This window comes from Chlamydotis macqueenii, chromosome 24 (assembly GCF_036417535.1).
Source record: "Chlamydotis macqueenii isolate bChlMac1 chromosome 24, bChlMac1.mat, whole genome shotgun sequence".
Taxonomy (NCBI): domain Eukaryota; kingdom Metazoa; phylum Chordata; class Aves; order Otidiformes; family Otididae; genus Chlamydotis; species Chlamydotis macqueenii.
Window position 1 is genome coordinate 6,051,600 of NC_141579.1, and position 22,337 is coordinate 6,073,936.

General features: G+C 42.0%; 1 protein-coding gene across 1 annotated transcript; it reads left to right on the forward strand.

The window, feature by feature from the left end:
* The first annotated feature begins 323 nt into the window (after nucleotides 1-323).
* On the forward strand, nucleotides 324-18,674 carry TTC12 (tetratricopeptide repeat domain 12). The gene is made up of 21 exons (XM_086766185.1): nucleotides 324-427; nucleotides 891-1,042; nucleotides 1,409-1,439; nucleotides 1,993-2,070; nucleotides 2,594-2,715; nucleotides 3,525-3,584; nucleotides 4,555-4,626; nucleotides 5,539-5,599; nucleotides 5,881-6,069; nucleotides 6,630-6,699; nucleotides 7,824-7,912; nucleotides 8,992-9,160; nucleotides 10,808-10,900; nucleotides 11,118-11,181; nucleotides 12,128-12,262; nucleotides 12,756-12,857; nucleotides 13,590-13,658; nucleotides 14,433-14,534; nucleotides 15,410-15,509; nucleotides 17,243-17,468; nucleotides 18,342-18,674. Exons 1-21 carry the CDS (start codon nucleotides 367-369, stop codon nucleotides 18,415-18,417), a joined length of 2,121 nt encoding a protein of 706 aa, XP_086622311.1. The 5' UTR covers nucleotides 324-366; the 3' UTR covers nucleotides 18,418-18,674.
* The last annotated feature ends 3,663 nt before the right edge of the window (nucleotides 18,675-22,337 follow it).

Sequence of the window (22,337 nt, forward strand, 5' to 3'; positions counted from 1 at the left end):
CTTTCTGTAGGCGTCTTTAGCTCATGCTGAGGATTTGCCTGCAACCTGTAAAGCACGCCGGTAAGTTACGCGTTCAGCTGTGCAATTTCTACCCTGGCGCTTAGGCAGCGCAGCAAGCGACACTGTGAGGGCGAACGGGGTCTGGGGCGGCTGCGGGTCACCCCATCGCAACCGGTACCGACGGCTCCGCGAAATGGCGGCCGGCGAGGCACCGCCTCCTCGTTTGCATAGACACGCCCAAAGCGCCCCTCCCGCTGACGCGGCGTCAAAAGCGTGGCCGGCGGCCGTGGTCTCTATGGCAACGGCGGCGGCGCTGCGTCGCTTCCGGCTCGGCCGGTGGCTCCGGCCGTTCCCCCCGGCCTGGCCATGCTGGCCGAGGAGGAGGAGGAGGATTTCCAGCGGTTCCTCCGCCGCGTGGACGACATCAGTGAGCGGGCCGCGGGGCCGGGGCGGAGCCGAGCCGGGCGTTGGGGGGTGCCGCCCGCGGGGAGCGGCGGGGGGGCGGCGCGGACATCCCCATTTTCTTCAAACGGCGTACGGAGGCTGAAAGAGAAAGGGGATGAGAAAAAGAAGGCAGGAAAGGAAGGGAAAAAAGGAAACCTCCCCCCGTTCCGGGTTTGTTTTACGTGGAGTCTCCTGGCGAGCTCGGGTGTCGGGAGGCGCGGCGGGTGCCGAGTCGCTTTCCAGACCTGGGGGCTTTGTAACGCCGGAGCCGGGGGCAGCTCGTGGAAGCGAGATGGCGTTGCGATTGTAAATGCTTCCGTTTGTAGAGGCCGTCCTGGTCACAAGCGTGTGTTACCGGGGGCACCGCTGAACTCCTGGTCCCTCCGGGATCATTTCGAGTCCTCTCTGTGTGTACAGCTCTCTTTTTTTCCCCACCCTGTTTGTAGCCAATTTAGTGCAAGGCTTGAACTCCACGGACCCAGCTGTCAGGGAAAAAACCATTGCTGAAACAGAGAAAAGGCTCTGTGATCAAGAAGCTAGCAAGGAGGAGGAAAGCAAGACTACGCTGAACAGAACGGTCATCAACACACGAGCTCCTGTAAGGGTTTTTTCTCTTTGAAGTTAAAGCTGTATGCCTGTGCTTCAGGAACTTGAGCAAAACTAGGTGCAGACACAAGAATCTCTTTGTTAATTTAATTAGGCTTTGATTCCTGCAGTAGGGTTTGGGTTTCAGTTACTTTCCTCCTTAAAGATACAAATGGAAGCTTTCCAGTAATGTCAGAAATAAATAAAGGATGGTAAGGGTTTAATGAAGTGTCAGTTTGATATTCCCAGTATGGATCAGTATGGATATTTCAGACGCCCTGTAGCTTTGAACAATTTAACCCAGTGTTCCTTTGCTGCTATGGGTTTTACTAAAATGTCTGTATGTGTACACGCATGTGCTGTGTTTCTCTTTTTTTAGGACACGGCAAATGCAGAGGCAGTGAACGCAGGTAGGACAGTGCTCCCTCTAGTATTTAGCGTCTCTTCAATCTGTTTTAGCAGAAATGGAGTAAGGATTGCTGTTACTTCGTGTGTTACTTCGTGCAAGACCTAATTCCACTCCTGCCAAAGTCAAAGCTAACTTTTCTAGTGACTGGAATCAAAATTCGGTCAGGTGTAGGAACACACTCGAGGATCTTACCAGTATGGCTGTACTTGTTCATAGGTAGGAAGTTTGGTATAGTTTGTTATCATATTCTGGCCTCTCATCTAAAAATTTAGTAAAAAGGGCACAAGTTTGTCTCTAGAGAGGCAAGTATGCAAATCCTGAGTGGCAACATGGTCTTAAAAGCTTGTCATTCATATTCCAGTTTAATTGTTCAAGTGTCCTCTTAATATTTTCTGTGTAGATAAATTACTCAGAAATACCTTAGACTTTACTTTTTTCTCATTTGTAGATTGATTTTAATGAAGCTTGCTCTTTTTTTCTTTTTTCTTTTTTTCTTTTTTTTTTTTTTTCCTTTTTCCTTTTAACTAAAAAACACCAACTCTCCTGGCTCAAAGATAGCTTTCTGGCAATTTTGGAAAAGGATGCCGAAGAACGAGCTAAAGGAAGGAAGAGAAATGAACGCTTAGCAAATGGTAATTGCTGTAGGCTTTTTTAGCTAATACCTTCAAAAACTACTTAGCAGGAACTGGGCTGAAGTAAGAGGCAATGGAGCTGTTTTGTTATTGCCATTCTTACACACATGAGACTGTGCTTTGGTCTGTGGTGGTCTGAGGCCAATGATCTTGTCCACAGCGTTGATTCGCTGGATATAACAGGGTTATGTACTTCACAGAGTTGTTGGAAACCTGTTCTTCTCCATGTCCCCTTTATGATAAGGGCTTGGGATGGAGGGAGCGAGTTTTAAGTATTTCAGGGCTGGGCTGGGCAAAGACAAATACTCAGTCTTCCCTCTGAAAGAGGAATGGGGATCCTGTGCACTGAATAGCTCAGAATTCCCTTGCCAATAATGACTAATGAAGACAGCTGCAGTGGAGCTGGACTGGCATCTTGATGATTATTCCAACCAGAGAATGTGGCCTCTTTTTCCTCAGTCACCTTGGTTTTTCATTTTCAGAAAAGAAATATTATTTTGAATGCCTGTCTGTTGTTTTGCAGCTCTGAAAGAGAAGGGAAACGATGCCTTCAGGAAAGGAGACTATGTCGTAGCCATTCAGAGGTATACTGAAGGTCTGGAAAAACTGAAAGATAAGCAGGAACTTTACACAAACAGAGCCCAGGTCAGCATGTGGAAGTGAGCTACCACTGCACCGCTTTTCGTGTTATTTTGCCAGAATAGAACCCAAAAAGGATAGTTCTGTTACCAAAGAGTGTTTCATAAAAAAGATAACACGTGTTCCATTTCAGAGAGGCTTAGAAAAGGGAGCAAACAGTTTTTCCTGGCTGTCCTCCATTACCAGGAGTTAGAGTTCTGCTTTGCTGCCCTATTAGCATGAATACATTTTACTGTGGCTAGAAGTTAACAGCAAGACAGTGCAGACTGAAGGTTTTAATCTTTTTACAAATTTAATGAAAGAGTTGCACAAAGAAGATTATTAGAGGTGTAAATTCTTTGTGTCTGAATCCCTTGAAGCTTTAGTTCTGCTATGGCAGGGCTTTCCCAAGGGAGCGTTCATTTCTCCTCCCTTTTAGATGTGGCACAGGTGACCCCTGCTCCTCGTGAATAAGTGGGGGAAAAAAGATGATTCTAATTCATAGGTTGTGGGGATTATTTTTTTTTATGGGATCACTTTTATAACATTTTATAACTGTAGAATGTTAACATTTGCTTTGCTTTCTCTACTTGCCTTGTATAACCCATATGTGTGTATTGAATTTTGTTTTATTAAATTTATTCTAAGTTACAAACTCCAAGGAGATGGAAGAGAAGTTAAGAAACAGGTGGTAATTATCCTGCAAAATCAATGGCTAGGCAAATCAACAGTCTAATTTTATTATGTTTTTTAATTAGCTAATGATTGTACAGTAGTTAGCAGAAGTTGTTGAAGTATTCTAATGGTTTGGCCTGGATGCTCTTGGTTTATTTCAGGCCTATCTGAAGATGCAGGAGTATGAAAAAGCCATTGGTGACTGTGAATGGGCGTTAAAGGTAGCTTCAGGATTCTGTGTTTTATGACCGGGTCAAGTGCTCCTGGAAGGCGGGTTTGTGTGTAACAGATGACAGGGAGAGAACTTGCTAATGGAAGTGACAGGCTGTGGTGGTGTTGCCTAGATTCCTGTCTCCTGAGGTAACTTGACCTGTACAAAGCAGTTACTGTTTCGGTGCTGCCTCTGGGCAGAAGCTTTTCCAGCTTTTAAGAGCTTTTAATTACACAGTTTGTTACAAGTGATAATAAGCTATTAACTGCACGCATTGGCACACAATATCATCCTTCTCAAAAGGGAAAAGGGAAAAGGGATTCTCTAAGCTCACAAAGATCAGATCTGGTGGGAAAGGTACAGATTATATAAAATGCTGAAGGGCTGAATCCAAATTGAACTGTTACATCATGACTACCACAAAATTAACAGATTATTAATAATATTGACAGCATCATTTCAATAAATCAATATTTTTCACATATAATTGAACTGGAAAAGATCACCTGATCTGTTAGTGTTGAGCTAGATTATTTCCTCAATTTTTTGTGTGTGTGTGCACAGCTAATGAAGATCAGTACTTATTCCTGGCAGAACTAACCAAAAGACACATGGAAATTCTGTTGTTATAGAAGTTCTGCGCTTATAGGCTTGTTGATGCAGGGCTTAACATGATGTAGTTGCATAAAAGTATGCTTCTATTGCCTGAAGTGCAGTTTTCTGGGAAGGATAGCAGCAGCAGCTGCTTTCCACCAATGACCAGACCAAAGCCTGTGTTGCTTGCGTAAGGAAGGAGAGTTGGTACCTGGAGGTAATAATTCAGCATATAAACTTTAGGTGCCTCTAGTAGATGGTATAAATGCCCTCTTCTGCTCTTACAGTTATTTTGAGCAGCTGTAACTATTAATCAGAAGGCTGGAATAAATATTAAAAGGTTTAAACTTCTAAACACAAAATTAATAATTCCTGTTTTAATACAGTGCAACGAAAAATGTATTAAAGCCTGGTTTCTGATGGGGAAAGCTCACCTGGCACTTCAGCACTACAGTGAGGTAAGTTCATTAAATGGGACGAGGTTTTGTTCTGCTTTTGATGTGATACTGTGGGTGAGAGAAATTTCTACATATTTCAAGTTAAGTGAAGTGTTAAGATGAAAGATGCTAGTGAGAGTGATATAATTTTTTTTTTTTTCCCCAAGGTCCTAGTGAAACAAATGTCAAACCAGGGATTTAATTCTGTATTTCATATGTGAAAACCTAATGGAAGCATAAAAACCATTAAAATAATGGAACATGCTATTAACAAATACTTAAGCTTGAAATAAACTGCCAGATATTTTAGTACAACCCTGATCCTTCATTTTCAAAAATAATGCAGAGCCTGAAGAGGAGAGCAGATACGCTCCAAAGTATTTTTGATCCTGTCAGAAATGACTTCACTAGAAATGACTATAGAGCAGGGACAATACAAGTCCACTTTGAGGGGTTCTTGGCAGCTTGATCTGTGAAGAAGGTTCTTCCCTGCTGCAGGCTTGGTGATCAGTTTAATTCTGAGCATATGCTCACGATACCCAAAATGCACAAAGAGAAGATAAAGATACAAGATGCACGTGTCTGATCCCTGCTGATAGTTACAGCTCCTGCAGTTTGAATGCTATGCCTCATACTCTGTTTTCTCACTAGGACTTTGCTGGTTTGTTCCTATTAGTATGTTTCTGGGTTGGTACTTGAGATTTTCCTTTTGATTTGAATTAGCAGGCAGATATAGAGACTAACATTCGACTTGCACTTTTAATTACACAAGTCAAAACTGTCCTGTCTCCATAAATTGTATTTTTCACACTTATTAAGTACTGTGGCCCAAGAGCTTTAGTGCTTAAACAGGATGACTCTGACTAGGATAGAATTTTTATCATCTTCCCATGTTTATCTTAAATTGAGAGCATGTTTCTTTTCTCTGTTAAGTCCAGGCAGTGTTATGAGAAGATTTTACAAATTGACCCCCAAAAGGAAAGCCTATTTAAAGGTAAGAAATAGAAATTTTACACTATTGTGTAAACACCTTGTTTTCTGTTCAAGATGGAACTTAACTGAAACTACTGTGCTGCTCTTCAGAACATCTGATGCAGTCTTCGTGCGGCTCTTCTTTCTGATCATTTCTTCTTTAAGCTCTGTTTCACTCACCAGAGCCTTGGGTCATTCTGTACATCTTTATGCTCAGTCTGTCATGTAGTCAACTTCGTTTTTCCTTGAAACTTGACTGAATCAAAACATTTAACTCCCACACTTTTTCTTTTGATTTCCAAGATTGTATGAATGAGGTAAACATGGAGGAAAAAAGAATGAAAGATGAAGAGAGAGCAACGAAGGAAGTTCAGTCTGGAAATCTTGCTGCTCTGTCCATAACAGAACTGCTGCAGAAACTTGACAGGCCTGACCAGAATATCCTCTTCTATACAGGAGGGATCAGGCTTCTGGCAGGAGCTGTGAAAGATTGTGAGTATTTGATGCAAAGCTTGTTGATCATGGGAGTTGTAATCCAAGTAGCTGAATACAAGTGGAGTAGTTTTTAAAGGAACAGGAAAACTCTTCATATATTTAAAACATAAAATCGGCAATGTTTCATGTTTCAGATCTTATGGCCAGTAGATATTTACATATTTTTTTTAGAATTGGACTGATGTTGTAGTTGAGCTGTTAAGCCTTCTTATAGATTTGGGTCTCTTGAGTTGTTTCATTTGTTTAGAGGTATTTGTAAGTCTCTGTTAAGGTATATTGATTTGCAAAGCCAGTGTCATGTTTCAGTCTTCCTAAAAAGCCTCTGACTTGAAGTCAGTTGTTCTTTACAGTGCCAGGCATGCATTAGAGCAACTTCAGCTTCAAAGCTGCTTCTACTTCAAGTAGTTTTCTTGGAGCTTTGCCCCTCTTTTAATGACGTTCTTTACCCAAAGCTGTTGATGCAGTGACCTTTTCTTTTAACACTGTGTTATAGAAGAGCAGGAGTCTGCCTTCACAATGACACATCAGCCTGATTTGTTTATCTCTGAATTTTTCAGGCACTGAGCAAACTTTATTTAGAACAAACAATGGATTCAGTATCCTCCAAGACAACGAGACTGTAAGACGGTAAGAGCTCTCCAAAGGAAAACAGTAGGGTGTTACAGCATGAGGAAATGAAAATATTGTTTTCAAGAAACACAACCACCTCTTGAAATGCAGATGAAATGATCAAAAGATAATGTAATAACAGATTTTAATGTCTGAATGGACTGACTTACACCTGACTCTTTTACAAACAGTGCTCTCTTAGATGCAGTGAACAGAATTAGTGAATTTCTGCTTCTGTCTCCCATTTCTGTACAGTTATCGTATCTCTCATGGTGAGAGCAGGATGGTAAAAAAAACTTGATATAAAAGAACATTTGAAAGCACTTAGTTGCTTTAAGCCTTCCTGGTGCTATTAATTGCCATCAGTAAATATTTGGCTGTATAGCTCTGTAATGTAACCTGTGAAACTCTCTAATCCTGTAATCGGGGAAGAGGATTCTCTCTGGGGACCTCTGTCTACTGCTGCTTTGTTTCCTTGGCTGCCCTTATATTGTGTTTTGGAAACAAATCTGACTAATATTAATCTGTTTTGTTTTATAAATGTTGTCTTTAGAGGGATCTCTTGTCTGAATGTGTATTTGAGTCAGGTTCAGATAGGTAACGGAAACAAGATATGCAAAAGATGTGATTTGAAAATTTTGCACACGCGACTAAGTTGGTTCAGAACAGTGTGATCTGGTTGAATAGGGCAGGAGAGCTGTTCTCCAAGTTTGTCAGTGGGACTGAAGCACAGACAGTCTTTTAGGGTTCATCAGTATTTTGGGTGTCGGCTGTAAACACGCTTAAGAAATGAAGCTCTTCCAAATTTGCACAAAGTTGTTACGTCCTGGCTATTCACAAGGATCTCGGTGCAGAACTGAAGTTATCGCCTGTATTGTGCTGTGTAATGCTCGTATAGGGTCTGTGTGTTGAGGGTAGGGTAGAGCTAGTACATCACAAATCTGGTCTCAGGGGAGGTTCTCTGGGAAACAGGTCTGATAGTCCTGAAAATCTTTAACCAGTGAGCTGCATTTGGAGCTTATGAGCTTAAGCGTTCATGTGGCAGATCCTCATCTTTGTGGGGCTCTGCTGATTTCCCTAGCCAAGAGCTAGTAGTTTGATCTGTCCTTTGCTCTTTTTACAAGCTAACGTTTCTAATTTAGGGGCTTCTGTGCAGAGAGAAAAAACACTGCTGAAGTGGATCTGTCCCTTTCTCTTCTCTTCCTTTGGCAAGCTGTCTGCGCTGGGAACGGTAAAACTCTGTAATCCACATTAATCATTGGCACTTACTGTGTCTAAAGTTGTTGTTTGGCAGGAGCATCACTTTCTCAGAGTGCTTGGGTCTAGACCGTATTGTAAATGAAGGTTTACAGGTCAAATGCGAGTGTTGGAGGTATACTGCTAGCAGCAATCAGTTTTGATGGTTCTGCCCATCGTGAGATGACATTTCCAGGCTATTTCCGTGAGCATTTTAAATCTACTGAAGGGGTAGAAAGTAAATTCCCTGTGATTATTGCCGCTTTTAAGAGAATATCACTGGTATAATTTTGGTTTTTTAAAGCAGTCATACCAATAAAAAGCAGAGGTTTATAGAAGTTGCCATTAGAGAAGGCTGAATTCCTTTGGCATACACAGTCAGTAGTCACTGGGCAGGTAGCCCTTGCCTCTGTCTAGGGAGCATACACGTAGATGAGAAATGGTCTGGGGTGGTGGCAGGTGGGCGGTAAAGCGGTGCAGAGTGCCACACAAGGAAAACACAGAACGCTTGATCTCGGCGTCCGTGTCACATTGTATATCACAGGATCCAGATGATGCCCAAGAGAATATTCATGCTGCAACGTAAAGGGAAAACCCATTTTATATTCTGCCTGTAGGTAGTTAGCAGTAAATAGAGAATAATGTGCAGGCTTGTGTAACTTAGATGTTTGTACCTGGCAGGACAGTGTGCTTGTGTGCCTGAACAGCCTGGACCCCAGCAGTTTGCAAGCAGCTGATGAAACGAGGAGCACTTTGTGCTTGTGATTCTGGTGTCTCTTTGTCTGAAGAAGCACTTGGTGCCTGAGATGCTAGCGTGTTGCTAATGAGAGTAGAATCCAAACACCAGCGTATGTGTTGAAGTAATGAAGCCGAGAGAAGATTAATGGGTGTTCTGTCTTACCATTGCTCTGCAGGAGTGTTGTGCAAGATGAACACATCAGAGTGAATGAGCACATTAGTGGATGAAATAAAGACATGAAACCTGTTAGATCAGTGCCTAGGAAAAAAAAATTAAAAGAGTAATGAGGATGCCATTGTGTGTGACACTGCTCTTACATCTTCTCTTTTTTGCAGAAGAAAATCAGCGTCTTCTATTGACTCACCCTGACGTGAATGCACAGCTGCCAAAACTGCTTTCTTCTGGGATATCAGAGATCCAAAAGGAGACATTGGCACTGATTTCTCTTTACTCGGAGAATGAGAATGGGAGGAGACTGCTGGTCAGGCACCAGGACCTAACCAAGTAATAAACACTACTATACCTCGGGAAATTTCCCTTAACGCCTGGGTTCACAGATGTTCAGAACTTATTCCACTGGCACCAAGGTGACAGGCTTTCTGAAAAGAACATAGTGACATCAAGACTTAAGTCGTTGAGGGATAGGCCTAGTAAAAAGTAAAAAGCAAAAGTAGAAGTTTGGTGTGGGAGGAAAACTATAGTAAACTTTGTATCTGAAAATGTCGGTGAAACTATGTAGAAAGGGCTTATTCCTGAGGATGCTCATGTAATTTTGAGGCACAGTTACTTTTTTTTAAACCAGTTAGCATGTGTTTGTCTAGCACTCAATCAGGATCTTACACTGTTGTCTTCTAATAGCTGATGGTTTCAAGCTGCGACTCTCTCCTCATTTGGTAATTGGTGTTCATTGATTATTCAGTGTTGCCATGACTCGCTGAGTGGAGAAAGAAACAACCTTTATCCTATTGTCCTGCTAGTTCCTTCTAGAGTGAAGCAGAGGAGAAATTTTAATTTACTGGTTTGTACTACGTGGTTTGAAGTAATGGATGAACAGAAAAGATTCTCCAGCAGTTGTACACACTTCACTATATTATGTACAACATTAATCCAGAGACACTTTTCTTTAGAGAAAGAAAATGAGAAAATGGCTCAAAGAAATGAGCCACATTTGAGAGGATGCTTAAAAAAGGCAGATGGTATTACTGCGGCTTGAAATATCAGGAGCCTGAAAAATCTTCTGTTGGCTTCTGAAAGAGATCCTGGGCCTGATTGCTTGCAAAGAGTTAGCATGTTCAGAAGGTAAAGTTGCAGAAATTGAGCTGCTTGGCAGTTGGGCTCATCATCAAGAAGAGACGAGACTATAGGTTCTCTTACTGTGCTACAAAGTTGGAGAAGAGTGGCAGAGAATTTCAGCTCAGTGGAGGAGCATGTAGAAACCTCAGTACGTGTCCGCAGATGTATTTATTGTTTGGCAGAGCTTATGGGTTCACGGCTGAAATCCCATGACTTGCATGCAGTTCAAATCCCACAGCCACAAACACACGCTATTCCAAAAGTTCAAAAGGTGAAGGGTATGATGCTCTTTTTATTCAGGCAGGGGATTAATTTTTCTTTGCTACTGTACAGCTTTTTAGTTAAACCTCTCCCAAGATTGTTGGGTTTGCTCAGCGTGTCCTTTTAAGCCATGCGGGCATCAACACTGACATTCCTTGCAGGCCTTTACAACGTGTTGAAGCTGTTCAGTACTGGGCTGTGCTGATGGTGGTGTTGATCCTGACTGTTTCATTCTACTTGGTCTGTCCCTAAGATGCTTACCAGCAGCGAAGTAGCTTAGCTGCAAATGTCTGTGAAGCTTACGTGCTGATGAAATGTTCTAATGCTGACACAACTTGATACATGAGTGAAAATCACGGTACTTGTGGAAAGAGGGACAATATCGCAAGGGAATCTAGGGCCAAAATATTGTTCTAATGGCAGTTACGTGACTGAGTGTGTCTGGAGGGCCTAGTGTAGCCAGCTTTGTCAAAACTCTACTAAACACAAAGGAGTTTAAGACTAGAAATTGTGTCGGTGCACTTAAAGTGCAATTTTGATCTTTAGTAATTAAACCAAAGCTGACATAAATTTTGTTGTTTTTTTTTTTAATAACAGATGGCTGCAGATTTTGATGATGTTTGTCAACAGTGCTGATGTCAGGGCTAGCCGTGCCATGAACATACTATCTGATTTAACTGAAGAGGAAAGGTAGCTTACATTTCTTCATTCATTTTCCTAAAGTTGTACTTTGAAATGTACTAAGTGAGCTAGTGATAGAGGCTGTTGGCCTTCTTTTCTGTGAGGGTACATTGCTGACTGATGTTTATGTTTATCTTGTCTTGATGTTGCTGTTGTGTTGCCTTTATCTGTTATTTTTGTCTAAATCTTTAATTGTCCAAATATGGCTTTCTTTATCCCTCAACAGGTTTAAAACCCAGTGTCGTGTCACGCTTTCCACAGATGTCTTACCTTTATTCACCCAGTTGCTGGTATGAAAGATCTTGTTTCTTTATTTCTAGTTTACTTTTGTGTACCATTTTAGGAGCACTCTTTCCAGTTTTACAGCCAGTTGCTCCTAGGCCGAACCCCTCTGTGGTAGAACTGCAGTAGTTACTGTGACTCTAGTTCTGTAGGTGTGAGAAATCTGGTTTTGTCATACGCTTTCCTCGGGGAAAAGGAAATTTCTATGCATTACTAGTTTTCTATTCAGTGAAAATTCTGGGCTTGGTTGCAGATTCTCACTGGTAATGTATCAGGCTTTGTGTTACGCTGCTCTTAATTTGATTTTAATGCACTGTCACCAACTGGTTGTATCTCGGATAATGACTTTTTCTGCTTCTTTCTAATCTGAGAGATCAGGGTGAAGAGATGACATTAGGTCACAAGGTAAAGATGTTTAGTGGTTCAAGTCCCTGTCCTGGTTATCATTTATCTAAACTACAAACTTAAAATACCATTGATACAGAAACCTGTCCTCAGGAAGAAGGAAGATGATAGGGAAGACTGGTTCTGTTGCAGAGCAGCAGGTACAGCTGGAAAGTAAAATACTTCCATTTCTCCAAGTGAGCATCAAGACAATGCAATAATGACAGCATTTTTACACTGTTGCTCTCTCCTTTTGAACATACCTTACTGGAATTACGGCGGTGGCAGAGGCTGTTCTGTTCTATCACCTAAGTAAGTGATGGTAGGAAACATTCACAGCCTGAGGTTAGGGACCACTGAATCCAGTCACTTTTCCCCAAGACTCTTAAAATATCACTGGGACATTCATTGTGAAAATGAGGGTAACTTGCAAACTTTGCACAGTGGGGATTTAACATAGGTGGGAGAGATTCTGAAGTCTCATTTTCCATTGCCAGAGGGATAGGAACTTGTATTTGTTGTCTCCTTGTCATTTATTCTTCATTTGTTATTTCACTCTTCTGTTTTTAGACCTCTGCCAAGCTGGTGAACCAGGCAGCCCTTGCCCGTTGCATTGGCATCATGGGGAATCTGTGTGCAGACGTAGTCATTCGAAGGCAGATGGCCGAGTGCAAAGAGTGCTGGCAAGCGTGCTTAAAGCTCGTGGTAAAGAAACTTGACGGCTCCCTAGAACAGTGCTTTCAGCCCTGCCTCCTGTGGAAGTGGCACTTGTGTGATTATGTTTGTCTGCCTCTCCTAATAGCTCTGAACCCTTGACTGTTGTTGACATAAGCTGTGGATCGATAGATGGATGGAGGAGAGTGAGTGGTTCCTCATTGCAAGTGGCCCCTTTCAGGGCAAGAATGCAACGTGAACTCAGTCCTGAGAAAGAATTTGGAGGGTGGGGAGGGATCTTATTAATGGCCTAAACATCAGAAGTTTGGAGTGCACAGCTTTAGATACCAAAGTGAACCAAACACAAGAACGAATCTGTATCAAGAAGATGTCATTAGCTCTGATGCTCAAGGGACTTTTTCTTCCTTCTGAGTTCATGGTGTATCAGGGGAGCACTGGTGCACTGTGTAAGCCCACAGAAGACTTAGGAAGTGCATATTCTGAACCTCTGAACTGATTGCACTCTTCTCTCCTTTGTACACAGGATGAATGCTTTCATGTCAGCCCACCCAAATACCAGGAGTGTTTGTTTGCAGTGCTGGGCCTAATGATGAACTTACTGCTTGAATCAAATGTGATCATCCAGGTACACAAGATCGGTGAATATTTCTTGGTAGGGTTCTCTCTCTTTATGATCACTTCCTCAGAGATTCAGAATTGCTTTAGCAGTTAGAGCATCCTCCTAGTCACTGTAAATGGGCCTGATGCAAGTCACTGTAGCCGTGCCAGAACATTCAAATAGAACAGGTGAGGGAATGACCATGGATTATTGTGACCTTGCAGCCTATACAGGGAAAAAGACCTTGACTGGGTTAGATGGATTTAGAGCCCTCTTTCACATCAAGCATACTGAAGCACTTAAATGTCGCCAACCTTGGATTTTGCTGGTGTTCAGTTAACTTTCATTTTTTTTATTGGTGGTTAAGGTTATCATTAAAGGTAGCTGACAATTTAAGTATGCTAAGAACTGGAGGAAAAAAAAAAAAGAATTTCTTCTTCCCTCCCATATACACACGGTGATGAGAAAAAGAGATGTGTAAAGCACATGTAGCATAAATGTTTTGTTTGGCATCAGTTTCCAATTATGGAATATTCTTAAATGCTTGGCACATTCCAAAAGGACTTAAAACTAAGGATTCCCTCAAGAAGGAAGAATTTCTTAATACCTCTGGGTGCTGAAGTGTTAGTAACTTACTACCACGTGTGCCCTGATATCTGCTGGATTCTTTGTTGTAGAGTACTTCGTCTAATACCCCATTTCTGCTCTAGCGCTTCCCAGCAATCAGCTGGACCTGAGCTTTTCACATTGTTGTTTCAGTACTTGGCTGTGGACATAAGCGGAAGGTGCGTGCCTCTCCTCGGGGAAAAGGACGGAAGGATTGTGACAGTAAGTGGGATATCTATGGACTATCAAAACCCTATATTAGCTGACTTGACCTGAACTCTTCAGTGCGAACTACTGCCCTGTGCGAGTCTGTACATAAGGCTTTGAAGCCTAAAACTTTCGTAATTATTAGTCGTAAAGAAATAATATACCACTTATATTATTCAGGTTTTTATATTGTTTGATGCAAGAGTTCTGTTTAGTAGAAGCTCTTATAAATCATTTCATCCATAGGATAGAGTATAAAACTCTTAAAACAAACAAACAAACAAAAAACCTAAAAGCAAAGGAGCAAGAACAATTTTGGTGTTTAGCAGCTGTTTCTTTTTACAGTTCTTGTATGTGAATCATACCTAAGAGATTGTACTGTGGTTAATGGTGTGTAACTCCCACAGATTGCCGTTATTCAAGGCAATGCAGATGTGAACCTGGAGTCTGTTCGCCTCTCTGAACTCACGTGAACTCTTCTGATCTGTTTTACTTGACTCAATACCAGCAGTGCTGGGCTGGTTTCTACTAGGAATTTGTTTTGATAAATAAACACACAGGGGAGTTGTCCTGATCTCAGTTTGGTCTCATCTCTTTCTACACTGAGTCTTTAGAAGCTGTCCTGAGTTCAGTCTCCAGTAAGCCATTATATTTCTGTAAATTTCTCCTTTTATAACTTTAATTCCTTTGGGATTTTTGTGTGGAAAGAAAACAATTGGAAAAATCCTTAAAGTTATCTGGACAAATAAACATTCTTTTTTTCTTCTCTTGCACTGTTTTCTAATTCAGAGAGCCACTGGAGTGCTAAGTCGCATCCTGCCAGCATCCTCCTTGGCGGTAGAAGAAGTAGTGAAAGGAGGAGTGGTGAAGAAAATGATGAAATTATTGAAAGTAAATTAATTTAACAAATTTCACTTTATTTCTGCCTGTATTGTCCCTTAAGAAAACTGCAGTTGCCCCTGTGTTGTAGCTTCCTTTCCCTAGGAGAATGACCTGTACGCGCTGGCTGCGTGTGTCTGTATCTGTGTTGTCCATTGTAACAGTGCTCTCAAGTTTAATTTTAAGCTAGGTAGCCAGCTTGGAGGCTAGACTGCCCTCTGTAGTCTGGTCCATAGCCCAGATTTTTCAGTTGTTTGCATATGAGCCAGATGCCTGTGCACAGTTCTGTGTGCAGAGACCTGCAAATTCAAGAATCCACTACTACAGGCCTAGTTGGAGGATTAAAGCTTAAAATTGGTGTGGTCTAATTTGGACCACTGAAAAGCAACGGATCCCTTTCTTCTGATGATTGGCGAGTGCTGAATCAAGCTTGGAAGCAATTTTTCCCTAAATAATGCAGATGTTAATCTGTAGACACTGTTTTGGGGTATATCTGTGTATCTAGCAGAATGTGTATTCACCCAGCCTGATGTGGATTCTACAGATTTGCTGTGCTGCAGATAAAATTAGTCTAGAAGAGGGCTGTGGCGCTCAGCTTGGCTCTTGTAATTAGCAAGCATTGGAGGAGTTAAGCATTTGAAAGGGGCTCCAGATATTCAGGGAATTGTGTATGTTTGTGACTGGCAGGAAAGAGATGGTTCTTGTGTCATTTTCAGCCTATGTTAATCTTGAGGTACGTACCCACAAAGGTCTTAGTTTGGTATTTGGGCTTAGGCATAAGGAATACCTAACTGTCTCCATGGTACCTAAACTATTCTGTAACCTTGAGGAAGCTGGGGCATGAACTGTATGTTTGTTAGTGTATGCTTTACTCTAACCCAATCTAGGCTGGAGGACAGGTCACATCCAGTTATTGTATAACGACCCTTTCCGTCTGCACCAGAAGTGACAGACAAGCCCAAGAAGATCTGGTGAAAGCAGATAAAAGTAAGTGACGACTTCGCTAATTAGAGACTGAAGGCAGAGATGTTACCTCAGTACCATGCAATTACTTTTTTTCTCTCGTCTAGAACAGAACTGAACACTGGGTTTCACTCTTGCAAGACTTTAGCCGTGTTTGAGTGCTGTTTTACCTCCTGAAATAGTGCTTAATGAGCCTTAGCTCTCTGCCAGATGGAGATAGGCACATCAGATAATGAGTTAGAGAAACTGTGCTTTACTCCAGTAAAATGGCTTGATTTGCTTGTTCAGGGCCAGAAATAAGGATATTTTGAAAAAAGTGCATGTAAACTGTAACGAAATGGGCTGATATTTCCTAAAGTTACTGGCTAAACAAGAAACCTCATTTAGACATCTGATTCTCAGAGGCTGAGGCTGTTTATAGTTTCCTTTAATTTACAGGTAGATATTGGGCCTGGTATTAAAAGGAAATGGATATGGAGACAGAATGCTGATATCAGACCAGGTGTCTTAGAGCATTTTGAGTATATTCGCTCTAGTCGTGCGGTATAACACTACTGAGATTGCTTAAAAATCCAGGTTCGACTAATGCTACTGTAACTACAACAGAGAATACTTAAGTTTTATCTAAATGGTTGAACCTGTCAAGAAACTGTCAGCTCATGTAGTTCAACTTGAACCCTCAGGATTTTCACTCATTAAAAGCCTCATCATCATCCTTTTGTACGCCCTGTATTAGTTTCACTGTCATCTGTAGATGAAACTTTTATTTCCTCAAATTAGCAAGAATGCTTCACTCTCATTCTTTCCACCAAAACTCTGGGTATTAATCTTGTGAGAAGTCACTACTTCTTATTTCTGTCGTCTCTGTTTGCCAACCCAGACATTGCCCTGTTGCTAGGAGCCAGCTGGAATCGAACTGTAGTCCCACAATGTTAAATTGCATTCCAACTGGGCCGCTTAGTTCGGCTTCTGCACCAGCCACTGTTGCTGTCTGGCACAGCACTGGCTTTTCAAAAGATCCTATTGCAGCAGAAAAGGTGGGATGTGATCTGGAAGAACAGACGGGACCATGAAAGAAAACCAAAGCAAACTTATGTAACCCCCAAGGAAGCTTCATGCGTGTGAAAGCCACGGCCGCATTTTCTTTAGAAAGCGGTCTATCTGTATGTTTCTAGATTCTGTGGCCTGAGATGCTGCTGCTGCTTACAGATGCCAGCAAGAGCTATGCAACTCTGCATCGAGACTACAGACAAAATACTCTGCTGCTGTACGTTAGGTTACAGAAGTAAATGAGCTGAGCTGCTTTACGTTGGCTAAAGATACATAGAAAGCTTTTTGGCTCCTTTTTCAGCTATTCTTTCCACAACAGCATTTCTGTCTTAAGATATTTAGCTTGGCACTGTAAGTGCTCTACTCTAGAGTGAGAGGCCAGTGCAAGATCCTGCAAACAGCAAAGGTGGCATGTTCAGTTTCAGAGAAATATTAAACAGATGCAGAAACACAAGCTCCATGCTAGAGAACCCCTTAGAGTGTAGATTCAGTTTTGTGAAAAAGACATCTAGGCGGTGAAGCTGAGACAACATCCTGGATTCTGAACCTTGCTATGAAATTCCCTTGCTCCTCCAGGTTTTCTAGAAAAATGCCCGACATGGAACACTGCTCCCTCTCTAGGAGCTTAGGTAAAGACAGGAGATAATACCAGTGCTGCTTGAACAAATCTGTGTGCATTCTGTACAATTAATCTCTCATTCTCCCAGGGTTCAGCGTGCTGCTGAAGCTCTTGGACTCAGAGAATGAAATGATTGTGGGAAATGCTGCTTTCTGCCTTGGACAGTGCCTTGTAGTTCCTGGAGCAGCAACGTCCCTACTGAATTCCAATGTTGTGATGATTTTGTTGAAACATGCTGGTGGTGATGCTACAAGAACTTCAGTGCAGCAGAATGCAGCAATTGCTCTGGGGAAGCTTTGTGTCGCTGAACCAAGGTATTGTAAAAGAGACTGTTGTTCTCTTGCACCATCTGGTTGTTATTGGGTTGTGATTCTTGGAAAAACTGACCAGCGTAAGTTGATTCTGTTCCTAGAGCAAGCAGGTGATTAGTTCACATAAATACTCCAGGAAATCTAATGCCCTTCCTCCAACTAGAATTCTCGCTTGTGGTACTGTCCTCAACAGCTCTGCTTTAGGGTTCCTGTGTTGCTAGTTGTCTGTCTTGGTGTGTTTCAAGGAGCTTGTTTTGCATTCCTTTCTGATGTTACCTGTGCTGGAAGAATGGAGGAGGAGTAGTGATGCTCTAAGTTTGTAGAGGTCAGAACAATGAGAGCAAAACAAAAGTATAAATGTCAGCAAAGAATGTCTGTTGCTGCCTGCCAAGCTCTAGCTAGCTGCAAACTGTCAATTGGATCTTGAACTGCATTCCAGACAGAGAAGCAGAGTTCAACTTTTTTAATATACATCCTAAACCATTGCAGAGAGCAAGAGATAACGCTTAGGTTCCAGAAGTTTAAGTACCTGCTTCTGTTGGAGACCCCGAATGAGCAATAAAGTGTCTGCTCTGAGATTTGCGAAACACTCTAGAGATACAAAAGGGAAACACCATATTTTCTTAGTTTTGTTAATTTGAAATGTCACCTATTTGAACAATTGTCAAGTATTATTTACAACTTTCTTTTTCCTTCTTGTGGGGAATAGTAATCTAAAAACTCCATTTCTCCTCCTGCTTTAGGAGGAATTTATCGAATGTAGCATTGAATATCCTTGACAGTTTGGGCATGGGGTATAGCAGAGCAGTGGAAGCTTAAAGCTTTTACTGTTAGTCACCTTATATTCCCCTTGCACCCTTTCTGTTGTCTTCTCAGGCATATTATTCAACTGCGGAAACTCAATGGACTGGCCATCCTGAACTCCGCTATGAAATACGTGCATAGCATCTGAAGTCTTCAAGAGAGCTTCGAAACATGCTGTTAATACCACTTGCTGTTGAGTATTTTCTTCTTTTCTTTAATAAAACTAATGCAGAGCCCATCAACTTCTAATCCCTTTTCAGAGTGTTTGCTGGCCCTCCATAGGAGCCAGTGAAACAGCATCAATATAAGTACCAGGAGAAAGAATGTATTATCTAGGCTAATAATTGAAATAAGAGCTGGTGTTAAGCTTGTCTTTGCTTTAATAAATGATGTTACCCTTTCTCACTGGTGAGTTCCTTACTGGTTAATCACTGACTAATGGCTTATCTGGTCTACTTTCCAGTTTGGGTTCAGGAGCCAGGGTATTAGAAGAAAGTAGAAATCAATTGTGAGCTGTGACTTTGAAGAATCTCTTTCCCCTCCCTCCATACACCGTCCTCTGGTGGCTAGATTATGATTCAGTATTGCATGTGTGGTATCACCTCACACTTTGCTTAAACCTCAAACCTCATACTTGCTGCTGAAATATGCTGGGCTTAATTTCATTAAGCACTCCATCTTAGTGATAACTTATGACAATGAGGTTTGTTCATGAATGACAGGCTGTTTATTTTAGTAGCTTTACACTTATTATCTTTGTAAATTTCATGATAGCCCTTGGTCCTTTACTTCTGTGTGAAGTAAGAACAGTAGTTGACCTTGCTGATCTTAAGTACTTTCTCATGGCCCCTTGCATTCATCTCTGATCTCCTCCACAGTGATTCATTTTTTAAACAGCAACACGAGCGGCACATCCTTCTAGCCTCTGTTTTGTGGAGAGGTCAAAAATGAATTCCTGCTAATGGCAAGTGGAATCTGACAACAGAGGCAGTAATGCATTGCTCTTGCTTCTTATGTGTTCTTTCCAAAAGGCAGCTGAAGATGCTTCTGGAAAGCATATCTACTGAGAACTGTGGTGGTGGTGCTAACAAAACAGCAGCTATAGTACTGCTGGCGGAAGCCTGTCAGGATTAACAAATAGTCTCTTCACAAATACACAGATGCACATAGACAAAACTCTATGCTAAAAGCTTTTAGAACTTGGGCTAGACAAGGACTTTGGCCATAAATACAATACTGCTTTGTTTGCCTTGGTTTTGAACACAGAATATGGAAGAATATACTACATTTGCGTCAAAAAGCACAGGCTAGTCATGTTTGACTTGAAAATGGCCCTTTAATTTGCCTCCTTGACACCTGTGGGTGTCTAGTCTGTAGGTAATCTTGTCCCCTCAGAACAGTGGCTGACAAGTTATATATCATCTCCTTTTCAAAATAGCAGCTGAATCATCTTTGCACTTCAGGAGAAGGAGATTCTCTTGCACCTGGTTTTTCTCCCCTCGCAGTGAAAAGCATACACTTGATAATCTCACTGTCTTCTTTTTTTTTTTTTTTTTTTTTTTTAAAAGCCCCTACTACTTAATAGTTACACCGTGCCTAGACAAATATGTAACAAATACTGTGTGTAGAGTTCAAGTCCAAATAAGCACTATGCTCTAAACCTGACAAACACCAAGCATTGTCTTCAGGAAAAAAAAGTTATTAAATTTTGGTTTTACAGAGGCAGGATGTCAGAGGGGAACAGCAAGTGTAATATGTCACTAGAAAATTACAGGAGAGTCAAAATCGTCTTAAAAGCTTAAAAGCTAAAGGTCTTTCTTGGTTTTGACTGACAAGCTGGGTTTTGCTTAAAGGAACCTTTTACCTACCAGTTGCTATTGTTGCTAGAAGAAAATGGTGATCAGCTAAGGGAATTGCTTCTAACTTCCTTCTTCAAAAGGTGTTTGAGAACTGATTTGTCCTCCTCAAAAAGAATTACTATTGCAGAATTTCTGTGAGTGCACCAGGTTACCAGCAGGAGCTATTGCCATTTGGGGAAGGGTAGCGGACCTAAGCAGTGAAGCTCTTACAGAAGGGGCATTGAGCTTATATGAACTGTAGTTCCATTCAAAGAACAAAGAACTTGCCAGTACGTCCTAGCTGGGAGTCACCATGGGTTTATGGGTCACTTTTATAGCATCTTTTTATACTTATAAAACAGTTGCACCAGATTTATGGTTGAGGAATATGTCATAACTGGTATTCAGGTAGTGCAACTCATTACAGTCTCTGAAAAGAGACCCATGCCTTCTCAAGGATGAGTGGTCTGCAGAGACTGTGAGTGTACTAACTACTGTTCCTACTGGAATTATTCCATTAGTTGTAATTGGGAAGCTTCACGCTGTTTAGTCTTAGTCTGGTATCCATGCTGAGGTATCGTGCTACTTTCTGTCAGTCAAACCATGTGATATGGGTTGAACTGCAGATCACAAACTGTGATCACAGCACCTAGGATGCAAAAAAGCATATCTGTTCCAGTCCGGGTAACGCAGCACTACGGACTTGGCCTTGCTATCAGCTGTGTGCAGACAAGACCAGGCAATGGTTAGACTGTCAACCAGTGGAAGAGGCAGAACATAACTTGGAGATGTGGAACTTCTGGAAATGGATCCTTCTCAAAGGTGTTTAATGTGTTAGCTAGCATGACAAATTACTGTGTGCTGGTTTTGGGTAGAGGCACAGACTAAAATTAGGGCCCAGTGTGTCAGGTGCTGTACAAATGCCAGCCAGGATAATTTTCTTTCCCGGACAACTTACAGAGTGGGAAAAAGATGAAGTGACCTGACCTTGGTTACCACATTCAGGTGAGTGACATGGCTAGGACTGGAAATGATACCTGTCAGCACCTGATCTGCTTTGTTATCTACCAGACTACACTTGATTGGTTTGCTGAAGGGTGGATAATGGTTTATTGTTATTTCCCTCAGGAGCAATCGCCTCGTCCTTGGTATCTTTTCAGTGCTCTTCTGAGCTGTCATTGTGCTACTTATCTGACTTTTGCTCATTTTTTTACATATGATTTCCACTGCACTCACAACAGTCATGGCTGTGTCATAATGTTCTCTCTTAACTCCTTAACCTGCATGGCTCTGAAGTTCCTGTCTCCAAGGGTTTTGCTCTCTATTTGTGTGTGTGCAGGTGCTTGACGCTAAAAACATCCCTGATGTATACTGCTTACTGTCTTCAGGTGAATATTCGCGAGGACACTAGTGCCTTACAGTTAAAGGTAAAAGGGGGGTAACTGTGACTTTGTCTAAGAAGCCTCCGGTCTCTTTTTCAGTTATTAGGAAAGCTTAAATTGTGTGCTTGTTAAGTGTTTGTTGTGCTTGTTCTTTCACTATGGTTCTTGTTCCCGTCTCACCACCAGCAGCCTTCCTCTGTGGCCTAACCCTACCTGGAGGGCCATGGGGAGAGATTGTCCATCTTATTTGGGCCCATACAGCCAAACATCTGCATAAACAGATTGGTTTAGTGAAGTGTCTCCACCTGGGATCCAGACTGATCTCTGTATATTTGTCTCCGCATAAACTGGCAACACCTCCTGACCCTTATTGGGTAGAATTAGGATTACAGAATTATGGAATAGTTCAGCTGGAAGGGACCTACAACTATCATCTAGTCTAACTGCCTGACCACTTCAGGGCTGAAGGTTAAAGCATGGTACTAAGGGCATTGTCCAAATGCCTCTTAAACACTGACAGGTATGGGGCTTCGATCACCTCTCTCTAGGAAGGCTTCCTCATGTCCAGTCTGCACCTCCCCAGGCGCAGCTTTGAGCCGTTCTCATGTGTCCTACCGCTGGATCCCAGGGAGAAGCGATCAGCACCTCCCTGTTCGTGTCCCCTCCTCAGGAGGCTCTGCAGAGCCATGAGGTCACCGCTCAGCCTCCTTTTCTCCAAACTAGACAAACCCAGAGCCCTCAGCTGCTCCTCACAGGACGTGCCTTCCCACCCTGTCACCAGCTTTGTTGCCCTCCTCTGGGGGGATTTAAGGACCTTTGCATTCTTCCTAAATTGTGGGGCGCAGAAC